Consider the following 22702-nt stretch of genomic DNA (forward strand, 5'->3'; position numbering starts at 1 on the left):
ATTATTAAAAAAACAAAATAAGGGGCGCCTGGGTGGCTCAGTCGGTTAAGTGTCCAACTCTCGATTTCGGCTCAGGTCATGATCTCGGGGACCAGGCATTGAGGCCCACGTAGGTCTCTGTGCTACTGAGCATGGAGCCTGCTTGGGATTCTTTCTCTCTCTGTGCCCCTCCCCCACTTGCTCGCTCTAAAAAAAAAAAAAAGATTTTAAAAACAAAACCAAACAAAATGAAGTCTGGCCATTTTTCATCACAAAAGTAGGCTGTACCTTGATGTCACTGATATGAAATACCTAAAATAGGCAGGCTTACAGAGACAGAGGTAGAATAAAGTTCACGGGGCTGGCTGGGTTGTACAGAGAATGGGAAATTTTTGCTTAATGGGTGCAGAACTTCTACTTGGGGCAATGAAAAATTTTGGAAATAGGGGTATGGTGTCACAGCATAGTGACTGTAATTAACCGCTCTGGCTGCACACTTAAAATTAGTTAAAATGACCAATTTTATATTATATATATTTTACTACAATTTTAAAAAAGTATTAGGAAAAGTAATGCCAGGGACTTCCAGGGACGTCTGAGTGGCTCAGCAGTTGAGCCTGTGGCTCAGGGCATGACCCAGGGTCCCAGGATCGAGTCCCACATCGGGCTCCCTACATGGAGCCTGCTTCTCCCTCTGCCTGTGTCTCTGCCTCTCTCTCTCTGTGTCTCTCATGAATAAATCAATAAAATCTTAAAAAAAAAAAAAAGGAGAGCAACCCATGCTTAGTGTAAAAACATGCAAACATTGTAAAAATTGATTGCAGCCTAGAAAAAGTCCCTGTAAATCCCACATATTCCTCCAGATTTTTCTACTTTACATTAACCTTTATAACTTATTATTTTAAACAACCTGGGTCCTCCTCTACATGCCCCACCCTCACAATCGCTTAAGTTTTCCTGTCTGCTTTGTTCAGTGCTTGGTACACAGTAGGAGCTCAAAAAAGACCCACCAACTATTGGAGCGTCCATGAGGTGAGAAAACCCTTGTGTTTGCAGTCTGGAGATCTGGGCGCCTGCCCTGGTTCTGCTTCTCACTGGCTCTGGGACCGTGATTCATTGCTTGGCCTCAGGCTACCTGAATCTTCTCTGCAAAATGGGCTCAAGAAGTGATTTCACTTGAGGGCGTGGCTGAAATCTCTCATCTGCTGCTGGAAGGAATGTACTGTTACACTTTGGAAAACAGTCCTGCAGTTCCTCAAAGGGTTAAGCAGAGAATTACCATAGGACCCATCTGGATATGCACCCAAGAGAAATGGAAATGTATAGCCACACAAATACTAGACCTGAATATTCACAGCAGCGTTATTCATAACCATCAAAAGGTGGAAACAACCCAGGGTGGGTTAACAACTCAGCCTGGGTAGTTCAGTGGGTTAAGTGTCCGACACTTGGTTTTGGCTCATGTCATGATCCTGGGGTCTAGGGATCAAGCTTGCATTGGGCTCTCTCTCTCTCTCAAATAAATAAATATATCTTTTTTTAAAAAGTGGAAACAACCAAAATGTCCCTCCACGGATGAACAGATAAGCAAACTGTGTTAGATGAAGAGGATGGAACATTCCATCATGAAGAGGATGTACATTCCTCATGTACAATGAGGAAGAATTTTGAAAACATTAGACTAGGTGAAAGGAGTCAGACATAGAAGACCACCTATTACATGATTCTTTTTTTTTTTAATTTTTATTTATTTATGATAGTCACACACAGAGAGAGAGGCAGACATAGGTAGAGGGAGAAGCAGGCTCCATGCACCCGGAGCCCAACGTGGGATTCGATCCCGGGTCTCCAGGATCGCGCCCTGGGCCAAAGGCAGGCGCCAAACCGCTGCACCACCCAGGGATCTCACATGATTCTAATCATACACGAGTCCAGAATCGTGGGTCAGGAGTTGGTTAGGGCTCAGGGGACAGGGCGTAGGGGAATGACAGCTAATGTGTGCAGGGTATTTTTTTTTTTTTAAGATTTTATTTATTTATTTGACAAAGAGAGAGCACAAGTAGGTGGAGCAGCAGGCAGAGGGAGAGGGAGAACCAGGGTCCCAGGATCGTGGAGCAGGGAGCCTGACATGGGGCTCAATCCCAGAACCCTGAGACCATGACCTGAGCCCAAGGCAAAGGCCCAAGTGACTGAGCCACCCAGGTGCCCCCTTGCTGGATGTCTTTTTAAGGTGAGGAAAATATTTGCCAATTGACCATGACGAAAATTGCACACATCTGTGAGTAGTTGAAAAACCATTGAATGCTACACTTTATTTTTCTATTTTTTAAAGATTTTATTCATTTATTCATGAGAGACACACACACACAGAGAGAGAGAGAGAGAGACATAGGCAGAGGGAGAAGCAGGCTCCATGCAGGAAGCCCGATGCGGGACTCGATCCCAGGACCCCGGGATCACGACCTGAACTAAAGGCAGACGCTCAACCACTGAGCCACCCAGGTGTCCCCGAATGATACACCTTAAATGGGCATTGGTGGTATGTGGATTATATCTCAGTAAGGCTATTTTTAAAAGGTAATGCTTTTTGCTTCCGAGTTGGGGGTGAGGAGAGGCTACAGGCTGAAGACAGCCAAAGTCAGCTGTCCATCTTCAGGAATAAATCAGAAAGACCCACGAAGGAGGAGACTCCCCAAGGCACCCAGCGCCTGCAGCTCAGCCCAGATGGCTGAGGTCAGAGCCGCCCAGCCTTGAGCTAGTAACCATTTCCTTTGTGGATGTGAAGAAATGGGCTGTGACCTTACTTTGTGGCCTGAAACCGCAGATGAGGTTCCTGTGGTGGGATTTCCCCTCCCACATCGGAAGCTGATCCTTGTGGGTTTTGGGGCAAACGTGGTGGCTTCTGGGGCTCTGAAGTATAGAGCCTGCAGACGACACTGCCTCCTCTGCACGGCTGGCACTGGTCCCTCAATCCCAGTTGCCTGAGACTCTGCACCCATGCCATCTTCTGTACCCTGGGATGGTTTTGTCTTAATGTGACCTTGTTTTAACTTAATTACCTCTTTAAGGAACCTATCTCCAAATACAGTCCCATTCTGAGTTACTGGTGAGTAGGCTTCAACATACGAATTTGGGGCGACAAAAGTCAGTCTGTAGAAGGAAGTGAGACCCAAAAGGAAGGCAGCCAGTAGGGAGGTAGCTTAAGGCAGGTTAGCCCCACAGGCAACTGGGGGCCCAGTCCCCCTGGAGGCCTCTGGGACATAGCATAGGACAGGCACTCAGTCATCCCACCTTCGGGCAAGGGAGCTGGGGTGTCTATCCACCACCATGTTGGCTGAAGGCTACTCCCAAGGGCATTAATTTTTAGACACTTCTCCCCTGTTCTGTGCAGCCTCTTAAGAAAACTCCCCAACAAAGTCATCTGGATATTGGAGTCATGTCTGCCAGGATTTCAAAGGCAAGGTCCACATCCACCATGCTCCTGTTCATCCCTCAGCCTTCCACGTCACCTCCACAGGGAGCCTTCCTTGATCCCTCACCTTTTTTAAGTGCTTATCATACCCAGGCTTGTCTGATCCTGGGCTGAGTTCTTAAACCTGTCCAAAAGTTGTCCTCAAGGTCACATCAAGTGACCTTCTCTAGGTTTCTGTTTCTCGGTCTGGAAAATGGGCTTGGCAGACCAATGGGAGAATGAAGCCAGCTACGTTCACAGCATGGGGCCCAGACTAGGCTGGAGCTGCCTGGGTGGGATCCCAGGTCAACCCCACCACCCACTGCAGAGTTTCCAGTTTTCATCTCAAAAGTGGACAAATCAAAACAAGAAAACAAACAAAAAATACCCTGTGTGCTCCAGCCAAATCGATGCCCCGATTTCCTGAATGTCTCTCCTCTGGGCCTCTGCTCATGCTGTTCCCACTGCCTGGAAAGCTGTTCACCTGCCTGCCGCCGGCCTGATCTTTAGGTCTCAGCTTGGGAGCCTGCTCCTCGGAGAGGCCCTCCGGCTGGGTTGGACACGACCTCAGGGCTCCCCCAGTGCCTGGGAGCCCCCATGACCGTCCTGATCGTCATCGTCCTCGGCTGTCCTGCTAGTAGACTTCAAGCCTGCACAACACCCCTAAACTCCCTCCCGCTGCCCCTTTGTGTCAGCCCCTCCCCCCCAGCCCCAGCCCAACACTGATCTGCTCTCCCACACTGGAGTCCTGTCTTTCTGAGAATGTTCTATAAATGGAATCATACAATATGTAGCCTTTCGAGTCTGGCCCCTTTCACTGCAGCATAAAGCATTTGAGCATAAAGCTTTGTGGCCTGTATCAATACTTTGTTCCTTTTTGTTACTGAAGAATATTCCATTGTACCCATGGGCTCCGGTTTGTTTCACATTCGCCCATTGAAGGACAATTGGGTTGTTTCCAGCTATTGGTGATTATGAATAAAGCTTCTATAAATAATCGTGTACAGGTTTTTATGTGAACATAGATTTTCATTTTCATTTCATTGTTTCTTTAAAAGATTTTATTTTTAAGCAATCTCTATACCAACATAGGGCTCAAACTCGCAACCCTGAAATAAAGAGTTGCACACTCCACCAACTGAGCAGGGCCAGGTGCTCCATAAATTCTCATTTTTATTTATTTTATTTTATTTTTTAAGTTTTATTTATTTATTCATGAGAGACACACAGAGAGAGGCAGAGACACAGGCAGAGGGAGACGCAGGCTCCATGCAGGGAGCCCGACGTGGGACTCGATCCCAGGACTCCAGGATCATGCCCTGAGCCAAAGGCGGTGCTAAACCGCTGAGCCACCCAGGGGTCCTGTCATTCTGTATTTGTCCAGACCCACAGATCATATGACACAGAAGATGTACCCTAATGGGGACTACCAGACTTCAGTGAATGATGACCTATCAGTTATAAAAATGTCCCTCACTAGAGTGAGATAATAATGGAGGAAACTGGGTGGGGCGTGGAGAATATATGGGAACTCTCTGTACTATCTGCTCAGTTTTCTGCAAACTGAAATTGCTTTTATAAAGAAAATCTAGGGGATCCCTGGGTGGCGCAGCGGTTTAGCGCCTGCCTTTGGCCCAGGGCGCGATCCTGGAGACCCGGGATCGAATCCCACATCGGGCTCCCGGTGCATGGAGCCTGTTTCTCCCTCTGCCTGTGTCTCTGCCTCTCTCGCTCTCTCTGTGTGACTATCATAAATAAATAAAAATTAAAAAAAAAAAAAAAAAAAAAAAAAAAAAAAATAAAGAAAATCTATTGGGACGCCTGGGTGCCTCAGCAGTTGAGCATCTGCCTTTGGCTCAGGGTGTGATCCCAGAGTCCCTGGATTGAGTCCCACATCGGGCTCCCTGTGAGAAGCCTGCTTTCCCCTCTGCCTATGTCTCTGCCTCTGTCTGTGTCTCTCATGAAAAACGAAATAAAATCTTTAAAAAAAGAAAATCTATTGGGATGCCCGGGTGGCTCAGTCAGTTGGGCATCTGACTCTTGATTTCAGCTCAGGTCATGATCTCAGGGTTATGAGATCGAGCCCTGCGTTGGGCTCTGCGCTGGGAGTGGAGCCTGTGTCAGATTCTCTCTCTGCCCTTCTCCCTCTGCCCCTACCCCCTAAATAAATAAAGTCAGTCTATTAATTTAAAAAAGAGTGTCTTTCCTGCCCTCTACCCCAGCCTCACCAGTTTCTTGGAATTTTTTTGAAGAGAATATCTAGAAAAACCAGGCAAATACGGATATATACATTTCCCTTAATATTTGATACCCAAGGCAGCTTTCTGTACACCCCAATCTGCACCTTGCTTCTCATTCCAGACCATTCCATGCGCTGCATATATGCCCTCCTCATTGTTTCTTTCGTTGAAATAGGAGTCTCACACTTGGCACAGCAGTACAGTATTCCACTCCACACAGGCAGCGGGACCAGCACCATATGGATCGTTATTTCCAACCTTGGTTGTTAGGTTGACTCTGTTTAGTCACGACTGTCCTCAGCATTTTCCACATAAGGATTAGATTTCTAGAAAGGGACTTGCTGGGTTCACAGGTTTGTATAATTTTGAAATATCCGTCTGATTTGTCCTCCATTTGATATTTACCTAAGGGCATCTCTGTCAGTGATGGACATGAGAGTTGGATCTTCCTGAAACAAGGAAGATCTGCACCCCTCCATGGCTCCCCACTGTCCTAAGGGCTATGCCGGGCTCCCGCTGGGAGGCCTTAGAGACCCACCACCCTCTCCCCCATGTCCTCCACGCAGGTGAATTCTACTTCTCCCCTCGGTGTTTGCTTTGCTGGTCCCTCTGCCTGAAACTACCTCTCTCCCTAACTCAGCCTGGCCAATAGCTACTTGACATCACCTCCAGCATTGACATCACCTCCTTCCAGAAGTTCCCTGTGCCTGGCATACAGCAGGCACTCAGTAAATGCTGCTGGAGCAAATGAATGGATGAAGGAAGGGAAAGGAGAGAGGGCTGGTTTATGGAGCAGCTGAGGGAGTCTATAGGCCCCAGGGAGGAGCATGGTTCCCTCTTGGGGCAGTGGGGAGCCACAGCAGGCTCTGAGCAGGAGAAAAGCATGCTGAAAAATGTCTCTTATTTGCAGAGGCACCTTTTTTGTGCCCTGGGCCCTTATCAGCAGAAGTTTGTAAGTTCATAAAATCAAACACGTAGGATGGTGAAGGAAACCCATTAGAAACCCATTGCATTGGGATACAGTTATCAAAATCTGTTTTAATTGTGATGCAATGTGGGCATCTTTCAACATATTAAGTAGGAAGGCCCAGCGCAGCCCTAATGACTGTCATCAGCAGAAGCAGGGGGAGAGTGAGCAATGCAAGTTTTTCCTTCTAAGTCCATAAAGCTCCTGAATTCCATTTGCAAACCCCTTGGGCGTCTGGGGACCCCGGTGAAAACCCCCGGATGCTGGGATGCCGTAAGGGCCCCTGGAAAGTGAACAAACTTGATAAAGGTGTCATTGACAGGGACAGGAGTGATTTCCAGGGATGATGGAAAGGGCATCCAGACAGACGAGCATCTGGCGGCTGGGCCATCTGTTCAAAGAAAAACAGGAAGACTGTCCCCTGCCCCTCTGGCCTCTCTGGGCCCAGCCTTTGTCTTCATGACTTTAACTCCCAAAGGCAGGCCTGGAGCCCCTGAGTCGGCTTCCAACTTCCTTCCCAGCTCCGGAAGCAGCAGGAAAAACAGTCTGACAAGGCAGCATCTTCCAGGCTGTGTGCTCTCCTGACAGCACTTCACGCTTCCCCACCGCAGCCCCACAGGGCCAGCTCTGAGGGTAACATCCCATTTCACAGATGAGGAGCCCAACGGCCAGAGAGGCCCCAGGTCACCCAGCCTGGCTGTGGCCAAACAGGGACTGGGAGTCAGGCCTCTTTGGATTCTAAGTCCTGCCTCTGGGCATTCCTGCTCTGAGTTCACCACCTACCTCAAGACATTCATTCATTCATTCATTCATTCATTCATTCATTCAAGTGATTCACCAAGTTGCCAAAATCATCTGAAGAGATTAGGGGAGAGATTTCCCTAAACACAACAGACCCAGGTTCGAGTTTTACGACTCACAAGTGTGGTTTGAGGTGGGTGGCTGCTTTTTGCAGCCTCAGTTTCCTGCACCTGTAGGTTGATGACCTGGGGTAATGAGACATCCCCCTCACCCCCACCCCCCACCAGGGGCTTAATTGGAGCCTGCACACAGCAGGTGCTCAGGAGATGCCTGCTGAGTAGATGGCCTTTGCATCCTGCTCCCACCACCTAGCCTTACCTCCGTACTACCCCCACTTCCACTACCTCTCCTTGTGGCAAGAGGGTTCCCTGCTCCCTGGTAGTAGGTTAGTAGAGCTGAGGGCAGGGCAAGTGTCCTGAGCGGGCTGATCCTGCCATTTCTGCCATCGGCACAAGGGGGCAGTGGGTGCCCACAGTCAGCTTTCCTCTACCGGCCCCCAGCACCCCTCACTCCATTTGGGAAGTTGAGACTTTGATGCCCCTGCCATCAGGTTGCCTTTTCCCACCACACTAGGGGACAGTGAGGTATCATGGTTCCCTGACCACTGGACTCCTGCACCACTCTGCCTCGTTCATTCTCTCATTGAGCACCTACTATATGCACACCCCTAGGAGGGGCACTGGGGACACAGCAATGAACAAGGCAGAGAAAATTCCTTGTGCTCATGGAGCTGGCATCTGAGTGGGAGAGTTGGACACCATGGAACCAGGCAGTTACAACCCCAGCTGTAGTGGGGAACCTCGGAGGCTGGAGGCAGGAGGGCCTAGAGGAGCCCTTGAGCTGCTTGGGCAGGGGAGGGAGACAGTCAAGGAAGGCTTCCAAGAAGCATGAGACCTAAGAATGAATAGAGGTATGTTCAGGTAAAGAGCAGGGGAACCAGTGTTCCAGGCCAAGGGGATGGCCTGTGCCAAGGTCCGGAGGGAGCTGCCCCCACAAAGAAAGATAGGAAAGGACACTGTAATGCTGCATGGATTCAGATGGTGAGGTCCTGGAACAAGGACTGAGCAGCAGCTCAGGGGAATGGAGGAGAGAAAGGCCAGAAATAGATATTTGTGGAGTGCCAGCCCTGTGCTAGGTGCTGGGGACCCCTTGGAGATGGATTACTGGTCGCTTAGACCCAGTGTGATTACGGTTGTAATGTACCTACAGCACAGGTAGCTGTAGGCGGCAGAGATGCCCCAGCTGAGATTTAAGGGATGGAGAAGGGGTCAAACAGAGAGGAGTGAATGGAACAGCATTCCAGGGGGTGGGAACAGCAGGGGGCATTGGTGCAAAGACAGATGATCTTTGGGGCCACTCCATCACTCACACGGAGAGAGGTTCAGCCCCTGGTCATCTCCTTAGCCCCACTCGCAGCCAGCCCAGCCAGCTTCCACCGGGGCTGGGGCAGTCCCTCCTCCCTGGTACACAGGCACTGTCCCCATACCCTACATGTGTTCCTCACTGCAGCCAGAGGAGGCCAAAGTCCCCCGCCAAGCTTGGCCTCTGTTTGAGCAGCTGCCAGGATCACCCTCGCCCCGCCTGGCTGAGTCAGGCCTGGCGTGCCCTGCAGAGGAACTGCCCCACTGATCAGGTCTGGTAGGCACTGGGCCGGTAGCAGGCTCCAGGCAGCTGGGGCAGGGCCTTTACTTGGAAGGATCTTTGAAACAGCCTTTCTACCCAGACAGAGCTCAGAGTCACTGGGCTCATAGCCCCCAGCAGGCTCCTGGACGGAGGCAGATCCCGTGAAGGCCTGGACCTTGCTGCCCCCGGTGTCTGGGCTGCCACTTGACCACAAGTCCTCAGTGGAGGAGATGAGGAAATGGAGACTCAGAGAGGTTGAGAGATTGACCTTGAGTCCCACAGCCTGGCCTGGACTTGGACTCTGTTGGTATTTAGAAACAAAGCTTTCTGGGTCGGGCTCCCCCCCGTAACAGGTCTGGAATCACAGATCTGATGCCCACTTGCCTGATTTCACCCTGCCTCTCTGGGCCTCCTTGTCAAAGTGGGGTGGTGATGGCACCCACATGTGGGAAGGGTAACAGCATGTGCGAAAAGGGAGCTGCGCTCTAGTGTTCAGAGGAGGTGGGCAGCTGGAGGGGGGTGGGGGGGAGGTGACCAGGGCAGATCATGCAGCACCTCGTGGGCCCCAGGTGAGGACTTTGGCTTTTACCCTGAATGAGGTGGGAGCCGTGGAGGATTTTAAGCAGAGGAGGGATGTGACCTGATTCAGGTGTTCCCCGTCTCTTTCTGGACACTGGAGGGAAAACAAACTGAGAGGGCTGAGGGCAGGAGCCAGGAGACCAGGTCTGAAGGTGTCTGGGCTGGAAGGAGGCAGAGCAGAGGGGAGAAACCCACCGATCTTTGCTTATCTCCATGTTTCTTGCCCAGCCTGGCTCTCAGAAGCCCAAAGGCAAGGCAGGGACTTTAGCCCAGGAGGCTGCTGGTTGGGGTGAGGGTGACATGGGGTGAGGCACAGCACAGTGATGGGCGGGGTTACACCTGGAGACTCCCAGGTCAAAGTGGCTGGACCACTCAGGCGAGTGCCAGTGTGTGGGCTACAGACAGATACACATGTCACCTGCCAGGCTGGGAACAGCCCTGCTGTGCCCTTAAGAGCTTGGGGCTGAGTGGCAGGGTTAAGGGTTTCCCCGAAATCCAAGCCTCCCTCCGCTGGGCTCAGCATCTGACACTGCTCCACTTTGCCTAGTTGGGGCAAGTTCCTCTGCTTCTCTGGGGCTCAGTTTCCTCACATGTAAAAGGGAGGATAATGCTAACATCCATATGTGGGAAAAGGAGCAGCACATGCAAAAGCCCTAAGGAAGGGACGCCTGGGTGACTCAGTGGTTGAGCATCTGCCTTCGGCTCAGGGCCTGATCCCGGAGCTCTGGGATCGAGTCCCGAATCCGGCTCCCAAGAGGGAGAGCCTGCTTCTCCCTTTACCTCTCTCTCTCTGTGTCTCTCATGAATAAATAAATAAAATCTTAAAAAAAAAAAAAAAAAAAAGCCCTAAGGAAGAGCCGGGCCGTCCTATTATTCAGCCCCCGATTCTGCCTAGGACATTTTCTGACCAGGGCTGGAAGGGCCATCAGGAGGAGGAACCTGCCCATGTAAAGGCTTAGGGGTGAGCAAGGGGTTGGCACATCCAGAACAGGAGTGGGGGCTGGAGAATTCTCTAGACTGCTGCCCGGGAGCTGGGAGAGGGGGGGCCACTGGGGAGAGATTTGAGACCACAAGTAAACCAAGACATCCCCACTTTCTCCAGTGGAGGCACTCAAGCATCTCCAGCCCAGCTGGACCCCTTTGCTTCCCTCCTCCTGGACTGGGGCACATCCCCAGTAGCCTCGGAGACCCCCGTGATCACGCAGGCCTGGGCAAGCGTCTGATCACCTCTGTGCCTCAGTCCACCCATCTGTAAAATGGGGAAACGATGGTTCCTTCTGCACCTGTGAATTGCAGGGCCATGCTTCATAAACGCTCGAGATTATACTTATTACGGATGATTGCGGGGGTTAATCAGAGGGCAGAAGGAGCATCCCCCGGAGTCTGACACCCCCGGCCTCGGTCCTGGCGCCTCCCCTCCCCTGCCCCCTCCGGAGCCTCAGTTTCCCCGGCCCCCCTCCCCTCTCCCCTCCGGAGCCTCAGTTTCCCCGGCCCCCCTCCCCTGGCCCCTCCGGAGCCTCAGTTTCCCCGGCTCCCCTCCCCGGCCCCCCTCCGGAGCCTCAGTTTCCCCCCCTCACCCCAGGGGCGCGGAGGCAGCCCGGGGCCCCCGCGCCCCTCCGGCCGGCAGGGGCAGCACGGAGCCGCCCCGCACACCCGGAAGGGCCCCGCCTCCGGCCCCGGCCCCCGCCCCGGCCCCGCCCAGCCCGGGCGGCCCAGAGCCGGGAGGCGGCGGCGGCGGCGACCACGGCGGGGACGGTGCGCGCGGCGGCGGCGGGGGGACGCGCGCGGCTCCATGGCGGCCGCCGAGCGCCGCGCCTTCGCGCACAAGATCAACAGGTAGCGCGGCTCCGGGCCCCTCCCGCGCCCCACGTGTCCGGGCCCCGCCCCGGGGCGGCCCGGCCCCCCACCCCCCGGCGCCCCGCACTCCAGCCCCCTCGCCCGCGCGGGGCGGCCGCTTCCTCCGGCGGGGGTCGGGGGGCGGGGGTCGGGGGGCGGGGGCGCGGCGGGGCGGCGGGTGCGATGGCGGCGGAGCCGAAGTCCGCCCCGGGCGCCGGGGGGACGCGCGGGGGCGTGTCCGGGGGCCTTCCTGGAGGAGGCGGCGCCGGGGGAGCGGGTGCCCGGAGCGCCCCGCGTCGCACTGCATCTCCGGGTCCTTCCCGGGGCCCCGAGCCCGGGGCGTGCGAGCGGGAAGGGCCGGTGCCACCCCCCTCCCGCCGGGCGCCGGATGCGGGAACGCGGAGGGTGCCCTCGGAGGAGGCCCTGGAGGCCCCTCGGGAAGGTCCCCCCTCGCCAGGGGCCCGTGCCCAGCTGTCTGGGGAGCAGGGGACAGCTGTGGCGGGCCCCCCGCCCCCAGCCCAGCTTCAGGCTCTCCCGGCACCGGCCGGACGCGCTGGAGAAGGTCGGGTGATTGAATGGACCGAGTGGGGGCTGGGGACCCAACCAGCTGGTGGGCAGACGGGGGAGGGGACAGGCGCCAGGCGCTGGGGGATCCATTTCCGTGGCCGCTGGAGATTGTAAGACTCAGCCTGGGAGGGGGAGGTCACACTAGGGCTGAAGAGCCTCTCCCCCTCTTTGCCTCCTTAGCCCGGCAGAGTCTGCCCAGGGGTCCTCTCCTCGGGGCACCTGTGCTGGCCAGGCTCAAGTGAAAGAGCACCCGTGGGTCCAGAGCTGGCCTGGTGGAGACACAAGAAAAGATCCCACCCTTGGGGGCAGATACAAAGGGGTGGACAGAGGAGTAGCACACTAAAGTAGATTATATATTAATGATAAGCGCCAATGCTCAAGGGCCGGAAAGGAGGTGGCGAGGATGGGGACCATTATAGATACAGGAGACAGATCAGGAAAGCCCAGATAATAAGGTGACACTTGAGCAAAGTTTTGAAGGAGGTGAGGGAGGCATCCATGTCGTATGGGGGGAAAAAGCAATCCAAACACAGGGAAAGGCAAGTGCAAAGGCCCTGAGGCAGAAGCAGGCAGAGTGTATTTACAGATGATCTGAGGAGGCCGGCCAGTCTGGAGCAGATGGTGCGGGGTCTTGTGGGTTGTGCGGAGGACTTTAACTTGTAACCTGAGTGAGGTGGGAGCCATGAAGAGTTCTGAACATAGGGGATGTGACCATGTGTCTGGAGCATTGTGGCCAGGCACTTTTTATGTTCTGTTATCTTTATGTCCCCCGATTGGTCTCTCTCTGTCTTGGACCTTTGGCATCTTTTCTTTGACACAGTCTCTGTGTCCCTGGGCCCTGGCTTCCACTCCAGTAAAAAAAAAGAGAGATCTTGGGTCCTGCCCTGGGGAACGGATAACTACAGAGCCCAGGGTAAGAAGAGCAGAGAATGATCCTGGGGCCCCAGCGAACCACAAGCAAATGGCTCAAGTCTCCCAGCCATCCCCTGCCAGGGCCTCCGGAGCAGCCTAGTGGACATCCAGGTGTCTACATGCTTGGATCTAGGCCTGTATTCATCTTTTCAATCATTTAGTCATTCATGCCACAATGCCATATTGACCCAAATATTAAACAGTCCCCCAGTTTCTTAATGAACAGATTCTTTAAAAAAAAGCATTTTGGGGGGACAGCTTAAAAACTACAAACTCTTATTCATAAATAACATGGACAGACATTACTGTGTGCAGTAGAACTTGTCCATTTTTTTTTTCACTTGTACTCTTTAAAATAAACCCAATCTGGATGGTGATAATGGCCAGCGTGTATAATATGTTTACAGCATGCTGGTCCCCATCGGGAATGCCACTCGTTTAATTGTCGCCAGAGCCTGTTGACATAGGTGTAACTGTAGAAAGCTGGACTCTACAGTGGTTAGGTCACTGTTGGATGTCTCTTCTGGGGAGGTGAGCCCGGTGTGTATGGGGGTGGGGTGGCCTCAGTGTTCAGAACAATCTCAGAAACCTTGTCTCTTGCTGTCCTCATATATCCCCCATTCTTCCCCGTGTCTGGTAGCAGCATTTTTATTCGACCCCCCAGCTGTCTGATGCGGGGCAGGTGGCATTTCTTACTTAGGGATCCTGGGATCAAGCCCTACATTGGGCTCCCTGGTCAGCAGGGAGCCTACTTCTCCTTCTCCCTCTGCAGCTTCCCCTGCTCGTGCTCTCTCTCTCTCTCTCTCTTTCTCTCAAATCTTACACAAATATGATAAATAAATAAAAGCTTTTAAAAAGAAATCCAACAACAACAACAAAACAACAAATGGCAAGGAAAAAGTCTCTTGGGTCAAGACAAAGTCTCTATCTCCAGGGCCACCTGACCCAGCCGCCCCTCTTGATCCTGCACCTAGTTCTGTCCCTCAGGGAACTGCCATGCTGAGGGTGGCTCCCATCCCTTCCTCACTTGCGTGATGGTTTCTCCAGCCGAGCTGGCTTCCTCGGCGCCATGGGCTACTTTTGCCCATTTAGAACGTCTTATCAGTGGAGTCATGTGTGATGTCAAGGCCTGTGTGCCCAGTCTCTCATCCAACATGTCAGGAGAAGGGCTCACCTGTGCCATTGCCTGCGGTCTGCGCATCCTTTTTTGTTGCTGCATACTATTCCTCCCGTCGGCACACTCCAACTTTGGCCAAGGAACGTGTGCGTCTTTTCATTTTGGGGTTGTCATGACCAGGGCTGCAGTGAACATTCTCAGCCGTGTCTTTCCTCCTGAGTATCTGCGCCTCTAAGTGGAATTGCTGGATGGGCTTATCTTTAACTTTGCCTGAACATTACAGACGATTGTCCAAAGGGGTTCCCCCAGCAGCAGATGAGAGTTGCTATCGCTTCACATCCTCCCTGGCAGGCAGATTATTTATCTTTAGAATGTTGTGCCGGGGGCACCTGGGTGGCTCAGTTGGTTAAAGGTCTGCCTTCCGCTCAGGGTCCTGGGTTCAAGCCCCATGTTGGGCTCCCCGCTCAGTGGGGGACATGCTTCTCTTTCTCCCTCTGCATCTCCCCACTACTCGTGCTCTCTCTTTCACTTGATCTCTCTCTCTTTGAAATAAAAAAAAAAAGTTTTGACAGTCCAAGAGGGCTGGAATGATATATAATGGGGAATCTCTTTGTGGTTTTATATGGATTCATATTCTTCCCTTATTTTTCACCCAAGTGGGAGCACACAGCATCAGAGACTTATGCCATTCTCATTTCTGGTTTTATGGTCCTCCTCCCCTGTGAGAGTGGACTTCTGTTAATCCGACCAGCCCTGGGGTGAGGTCCACAGTCTCACAGAATTCCCACTGATGCCACTGCTTTATCTTTCCTCTCTCGGTGTCCCCATGGTGTCACGTACGATTGCTGATTCTCACCTTAGGAGGATTTGTCTCACCAGTAGCTATAACTCCCCACCTGATCTTTGCAGTTTCTCTCGTTGCAATCCTGAGATTCCCTTTCCGAGGAAAACTAGTATATTCAGCTCAACATTTTGCCTCCTTTTAAAAAATGTGCTCCGTGGGGGTGTCTGAAGCAGATCAGATGCAGGTATGAGAAAGAGGAGCTGGGGATGACTCCCAGGTGTGGGTCCTGAGCACCCCTGAGGGCAAGGCTGCCCTTAGTGAGACAGGGCAGGTGGTGCGAGGGCAGGTTCTGGTCATGCTTCATTGCCTGCAGTCGTGCGAGGGAGGCAGGTGTCCCACAGAGTGGACCCAAGGGTTCCTATTTATGTGGTTCTGAAACCTGGAGATTGGATGGGACTCCCATAAGGGGGGTGAGCGTGGACATGGAAGAGGCAGGTTCTGGAGCCCCACTCCCCATCATGCGCAATGTGAAATACCCGGTGCTGGAGGGCACAGACTTTCACTCCTGGCCCACAGGGGTTTGATTCTGGGCTCCGTGACCCTGGATTCCTCATGACCCTCTCTGAGCCTCTCTCCCCTTTGCCATAAAAAGGAGAGCCAAACATTCCAGTTTCCCAGGATCCTTTTAGGCCAACATAGTGACAGCAAGCCTTAATTGAGCACTTACTGTGCACCAAGCCTTATACTCGGAGCAGTTCAATAAGCTGTGGGTACTGTATTGAGCCCAGAGGTCTAGAGAGGGGATGTCACTCATCTGTGCTTGCCTAGGTCCACGTGCAGAGCCCTGTGACACAGGAAAGTGACTCCCATGGCCACAGTGCTGAGGACCTGGCCTTTGCCCACTCTGGGGACATCTCTCCAAGGCCAAAGACAAAATGAAGTGAGAGTCCCGGCCCTCCCTCCACCCCTCTCCCTTCTCTGGGGCAGCAGCTGCGGAACAGCTGGGACCAGGACATGGATGGCTGTGCCCTGTCCCGGCATGCCTCATAAATCATCCCCTGAGACCCTGTGTGCCCAGGCTTCTGGAAGAGGCGGCCCCAACTTTGGGGATTTGAGGACAAATACCTCGTTTGAACACCCTTTGAATTTCCTAGAACATCCTCCATCACCTCCCCGCTATGCCCCTAAAAATAGAAGCAGAGTTCTGGGACCATTGACAGAGAGTCCAGAGGCAGAGGGGTGAGGCCCCAGGTTGGATCAGGGTCATGGTCAAGTTTTGTTTGACCAACACAGATTGGAAATCAGAGGCTTCCAGATGACCCCCGTTGGCCCCAGCCTTCCCCACCCTCACCTGTCTTCCCTGGACCCACCACACACGTCCATCTCGTCAGCGGCCCATGGGCCACGAGATTTGCAGTCAGCATAGTACCTTTTTTTGTGGGGGGAGGTACAACTTTTTATTGTGAAAACTTCCAAGCAGACAGGAAAGTGGAAAAGGGAAGGGAGTGAAGCCCAAACATCAAGGCAGTTGCCTTCTCAAATTTTTTAAAAAGATTTTATTTATTTATTCGAGAGAGAGAGAGAGGCAGAGACACAGGCAGAGGGAGAAACAGGCTCCATGCAGGGAGCCTGATGTGGGACTCGATCCCGGGACTCCAGGATCACACTCTGGGGTGAAGTTGGCGCTAAACCGCTGAGCCACCTGGGCTGCCCTTGCCTTCTCAATTTTAAGAGGGATTGGGGCCCAGAAAGGGTATCCCACCTGCCCAAAGCCACACAGCTAAAATGTCCGGGGCTTCTCTTAGAACTGACACACAGTGGATTTAGGTAAATTGGACCAGGAGGGAAGTTGGGAGGGATTCAGTCCATCAAGAAAAATTTATTGGGTACCTACTGTGTGCGGGGCTGGTGCTGGGGCCTCTGTGGGCACCACACAGCTCTATTCCTGACTTCGTAGAGACTCTGGGGAGCAGGAGTTTCCATGCTTGGAGCACAGCACCCAACTATAGGGTCTTTGCACCTGCTGTACCTTTTGCCCAGAATCCCCTTCCCCAGGTGACTTGTGTCTCTCTCTCCTTCCCCTCCTTCCAAGCTCAGCTAAAGGAATTGAGTGCCTGGGGGTGCCAAGTCCCAGATTCCTGTGCTGGCCCCCTCTTCTGTGGGTCTTGCCCCATCACCCTCCTCCTGCCCGGCACGGGTGCAAGTGGCCCAGGAAGGCCACACACAGATCTTGGTTTCTAGATGTGCTCTATGAGTCACGCTGGTCTCTTAACACACACTCAGCCTGGCCTCTGACCCCCTGAGAATGAGGTACAGAGCACCCCCTGAATGCCAAGGCCCCTGTGCTCGGCTCCGCACAGCAGCCTTGTGAGGTCACTTCAAGTACAGAGGGGTAAACTGAGGCTCAGAGGCAGCAGTAACTCGTCCAAAGCCCCATAGCAAGGATGGGGCAGGGCACACATTCTGGAAGGGAGGCAGGGGGGTGGAGGTCCCCCAGACGAGGAGGCTGAGGCCAGGGACCAGGGAGGGGGCTGGCCAGCCAGGACTCAGACCCACTGTGGTGGGCACCAGGGACAATGAAGGGTCTGTGACCCTCATGCCTTGCCGGGAGCAAATCCTTCCATCTGTGCTTGGTGAGCGGTTGGAAGGGCCCCGCGTCCACCTTGGGGGGTCCCGGAGCCTCTATCAGCCCCAGCCCTGGGGTCCCTAGGGCTGTGGATTCTGAAGCCTCGGTTCTCCTGGTCCGTGGCCTGGGTTTTTCCCGTCCACAGCCTAGATTTTCTGCTCAGAGAATGAATTTATTGGCCTGAAGTGGAGTTCCCAGGGCCCCATGGCCCAAGTTTTCATGTCCTCAGTGGCCCCTTCCCTGCCTGAACAGGACGGTGGCTGCCGAGGTGCGGAAGCAGGTGTCCCGGGAACGCAGTGGCTCTCCCCACTCCAGCCGACGCAGCAGCACCTCCCTGGGGGTACGTGCTCGGGAGGTGCCCCCTCCAGGACCCTGCTCTCTCCCAGACGTGGGGTTCCCCTCTGCCCGGGCTTGGTCCTACACACCCCTCCCACTAGTGCCCCATCCTGGGTGGGACCGTCCCCATTCCTCTTTCCCTGCGAGTGGGGAGGGCAGCCCCCTCTCTGCAGCTGCTGAGGGGCTGCGGGGGCAACAGCAGCCCCGTGGGTGGTCCGCCTGATGTCACCCCACCTCCCCGCTGCTGGGACCACCCAGATGTGGGGGGGGATGGGAGGTACTTTCAGCTGCAGCTGAGAGGGAGTGGGGCCTGAGGAATTGTCTTTCTTTGCTGCAGCCAACATGCCTTTCCTTCCAGCATAACCCTGCCTCTCCAGGCACAGGGTGTGATTTCCGGCCTGGAAAGGGGCGGGCCAGGCCCTGCTGGGATGGGGTGGAGAGTCTGAGGTCACTGTCCTGCCTGGCTCCTCGCAGCTCCCACACTCTCCATGGCTCCCACCGCCCTCTGCCCTCTTACTCGGGCCCAAGCACAGCACTCACCCCTGGCTCTCAGCCCCCAGGGCAGGGGCCACAGGCACTTTGCTCCAACCTAGGTCCCACTGACTGAGGTCGTTGAGCCCTTGGACTTCGAAGATGTGCTCCTGAGCCGGCCACCAGACGCTGAGCCCGGGCCCCTCCGGGACCTGGCTGAGTTTCCCGTTGATGACCTGGAGCTCCTGCTACAGCCCCGGGAATCCCGGACCACAGAGCCCGGGATCCCTGAGGATGGGTAGGTTCAGCCACACGCACCCCCCACCCCATGTCTGTAACTCCAGCCTGCCTCCGTGCCCCTCATCAGCACCCACCTTTCATCAAGTTCCAACAGCCCCAAGTTCAACTGCTGGCTTGGCTGTGTGACCTTAGGCAAGTTACCTACCCTCTCTGAACTTCCATCTCCACGTCTCCAAAATGGGGAGAAGAGCAGGCCCCACTCTGCCCTGCCTCTGTTTACCCTCATTCTATTTTTTTTTCTTTAAGATTTTATTTATTTATTTATTTATTTATTTATTTATTTATTTATTTATGAGAGACAGAGGCAGAGACACAGGCAGAGGGAGAAGCAGGCTCCCTGTGGGGAGCCCGATGTGGGACTCAATCCCCGGATTTTGGGATCACGCCCTGAGCCGAAGGCAGACCTCAACCATTGAGCCACGTTGGCGTCCCTATCCTCTTTCTATTTTGTGCAGAAAGCTGGATGCCCAGGTGAGGGCCGCAGTGGAGATGTACACAGAGGATTGGATCATCGCCCACAGGAGGTGGGTCTGGCCCTGGGGGCAGCTCAGGGCAGAGGGCAAGAGGCCAAGTCTGAGCCCAGAAGAGCCCACTGGGCCGGTCCTCCTGTTTATCTGCCCACTGTCCCTGCAAGGGCAGCTGGACTTCTCTGGGGTGGGTCTTGTCTGGTGTATCACAGGGAGGGTGGATGGCCTCGTAGGCATCCCAGGGGCCTTGCGGGGTGTGCCCTCATCCCTGCTACCCACCCAACCCTGCCTCCCCCTAGGTACCAGCATCTGAGTGCGGCGTACAGCCCCATCACCACGGAGACGCAGCGAGAGCGGCAGAAGGGCCTCACCCGGCAGATCTTTGAGCAGGATGTTTCTGGGGATGAGAGGTCCGGCCCAGAGGACTCGGTGAGGGAGCCCCGGGCACCAGTCACTATAGGGGTGTGTGTAGGCTCTGGCCTCAGCTCTCGGTCACACGTGACGGGAAGTGACCCAAACAGCCTTGAATCCAACAGGAAATGTGTCAGCCCTGTGCGTTAAAAGTTAAGGGTAATGAGTATAAACATCTATTAAGTGCTCAGTGTATACTAAGGGCTTTAGACTTGTCTTCGTCTTTCATCCTGTAAGGCAGGGCACCATCCGTTTTGCAGATACAGAAACTGAGGCACAGCAAGGTGATTAGAGGAGCTTCCCTAGCCCCCTGGGTCTCGAGTCTACATTTTGTCAACCGGTATTCATCAGGCTCCTACTTTATGCTCACGATAACCCTACCAAGAATTATTGCAATCACTTCTCAAAATCAATTTTGAGATGTAGAGGAGGATCCTGACGCCCTTTAAGTTGGGTTCCGGGACAGGGTCACAGAGCTGAGTGGGGATTTGGACCAGGGTAGTCTGCCTCTGACCATACCTGAGTTGGGGAGGTCAGGCGGCCCTGAGCCAGTGACAGTCCCCTTGGGAAGAACCTTCCCTCCCCTGGTGACAGTGAGCAAAACCCCATGGAAGGCTCTCCTGGCCCAGCCTACATGTGTCCTTACCCTGGCACCAATCCCTGGGGCCGCTCAGGAGTAGCCAACCATGGTAAAGGAGTGTCGCCCCCCTCCCAGGCTGAAGGTTCTAGAAAGAGGCTCAGCAAAGCCTCACAGTGACCCTCATAGGGGTGACCCCACCCCTCAGCTTTCCATCTATAAATTGGGCATGAGGACAGTCCCACTTAATGGGACTGAAGGTGGATCCAGCCGGTGCTGAGTGCCTGTGCATTCTCCACTGGCAGGACGACCCCCGGCACTCCTCGGGCTCCCCAGATGACACCCCACGAAGCAGCGGCGCCTCTGGCATCTTTGACCTGAGGAACTTGGCAGCTGACTCCTTGCTGCCCTCATTGCTGGAGCGCACAGCCCCTGAGGATGGGGACCGGCGGAATGAGGCCCTGCGGCGGCAGCACCGGCCCCGCGCCCTGCTGGCCCTCTACCCGGCACCTGATGAGGTGGGTCACACAGGCTCTGAGGCCGATGCCCACGCAGCTGACACTCTGTGTTCTCCCTCCAACGTTTGCTGGGTACCTCGTGTACACCCCCCAGGTTTTTTTGTTTTTGGTTTCTTTGGGGTTTTTATTTTTTTTTTTTTTTTTTTTTTTTTTTAAATTTTTTTTTTTAATTTTTATTTATTTATGATAGTCACAGAGAGAGAGAGAGAGAGAGAGAGAGGCAGAGACACAGGCAGAGGGAGAAGCAGGCTCCATGCACCGGGAGCCCGATGTGGGATTCGATCCCGGGTCTCCAGGATCGCGCCCTGGGCCAAAGGCAGGCGCCAAACCGCTGCGCCACCCAGGGATCCCTCTTTGGGGTTTTTAAAAATATTTATTTGAGAGAGAGAAAGAGAGAGCTCGAGTTGGTGCACATAGAGAGAAGGGGCAGAAGCAGAGGGAGAGGGGGAGAGAATCTCAGCAGACTCCCTGCTGAGCACGGACCTCCCCCCACATGAGGGGCTCCATCCCACCACCCTGAGATCATGACCTGAGCCGAGATCAGGAGTCAGAGGCTCAACCAACTGAACCACCCAGGCGCCCCCGTACACCCTGTTTTTTTTTTTTATTCAGTTCCTTTTATTGGATGTCTACTACTTGCCCTTATATTTATCCAAACAGCATTTATTGGATACCTACTATATACTCCTATAGTCATCTTATTCTTCTTAATCAAACAGAATTGAATCAACTGATATTTACTGAGCACCTTCTATATATGCCATATTTATCTAAGTAACACTTATTGGGCACCCAGTGTATAGCATGTATTTTTTTTTTAAAGATTTTTTAAAAAATTTATTCGTGATAGACATAGAGAGAGAGAGGCAGAGACACAGGCAGAGGGAGAAGCAGGCTCCATGCAGGAAACCCGATGTGGGACTCGATCCCAGGGACTCCAGGATCATGTCCTGGGCCAAAGGCAGGTGCTAAACCGCTGAGCCACCTAGGAATCCCCCTATAGCATGTATTTTTTTAAGATTTTATTTTATTTATTGATTCATGAGACACATAGAGAGAGGCAGAGACCTTTCAGGAGCCTGATGTGGTACTTGATCCCAGTACCCCAGGATCATGACCTGAGCCAAAGGCAGACACTAAACTGCTGAGCCACCCAGTGTCCCTATTCAGTGACTTTTACTTTATATATACTCTTATTATTTACCCACCAAATGTTTATTGGTCACTTATTATATACTTCTCTATCCAACCAATATGAATTATATACCTATTGTATAATCTTTTATTTAATCAGATATTATTGAAGCAACTAATATGTCTTGAGTACCGATGTTTACTCAACCAACTTTTTTGTCTGAGCAATGCTTACACTGAACACAAGGCTTGAACATCCGACTGAGATCAAGAGTTGCATGCTCTACCGACTGAGCCGGTCAGACATCCTGACCCAACCAACTTTTATTAGGAACCTAGTAGTGTATACACCTATTTTTTTTTTTTAAGATTTTATTTATTTATTCATGAGAGACACACAGAGAGAGAGAGAGAGAGAAGGCAGAGACACAGGCAGAGGGAGAAGCAGGCCCCCCACAAGGAACCCGACGCGGGACTCCATCCCAGATCCTGGGATCACGTCCCGAGGCGAAGGCAGACACCTAAGTCACTGAGCCACCCAGGTGTCCCTACACCTATGTTTTCGTTCAGCCATTTATTGAGTGCTTACTGTATACTCCTATGTTTATTCAATCAGTAGTTATTGGGGGCCTAATATGTATCCTTCTGTATGTCCAGTCAGCATTAATCAGATGTTTTCTGTATTCATCTATGTTTATCCAACCACCTTTTAGTAGGTTCCTACTGTATACCTTCATATTTATTTGACTAAGCTGTATAGTAAGTCCTGGAGGTATAGCCATGAGCAGGATAAATTCAGTTCCTGCCCTCAGTGTTCACAATGTAGTGGAGGAGAGATCCTCCTACCAAGAGATTGCAACCCAGAACGAGTGGTGCCATGGTGAGTTGCCGGTAGTTGGCCTTCGCATGGCCCTCTGTCCCAGCCATGTGGCCCTTTGCAATAGGGCATTGTGAACACCTGGACAAGCTGTCTGCTCAGGCCTCAGGAGTCAGGGAAGGCTTTCTG

General features: G+C 53.2%; 1 protein-coding gene across 6 annotated transcripts in view; it reads left to right on the top strand.

Moving 5' to 3' along the window:
• Positions 1-11326: 11326 nt before the first annotated feature.
• DOCK6 (dedicator of cytokinesis 6) overlaps positions 11327-22702 on the top strand; it is a 42212-nt gene continuing 30836 nt past the window's right edge. For 2 of the 6 annotated variants that reach the window (XM_035702813.2, XM_035702814.2), the window contains exons 1-6: positions 11332-11476; positions 17735-17822; positions 18412-18587; positions 19045-19113; positions 19356-19485; positions 20350-20562. In XM_035702813.2, coding sequence (XP_035558706.1) covers positions 11433-11476; positions 17735-17822; positions 18412-18587; positions 19045-19113; positions 19356-19485; positions 20350-20562 — 720 coding nt within the window. In that variant the 5' untranslated portion in view covers positions 11332-11432. Of the gene's footprint in view, positions 11477-15752; positions 15797-17734; positions 17823-18411; positions 18588-19044; positions 19114-19355; positions 19486-20349; positions 20563-22702 lie in introns of those variants that run through there. The other 4 variants (XM_049098519.1, XM_035702816.2, XM_025457574.3 and 1 more) reach the window with 4 other exon arrangements.

The sequence above is a fragment of the Canis lupus genome, chromosome 20 (assembly GCF_003254725.2).
Source record: "Canis lupus dingo isolate Sandy chromosome 20, ASM325472v2, whole genome shotgun sequence".
NCBI lineage: Eukaryota > Metazoa > Chordata > Mammalia > Carnivora > Canidae > Canis > Canis lupus.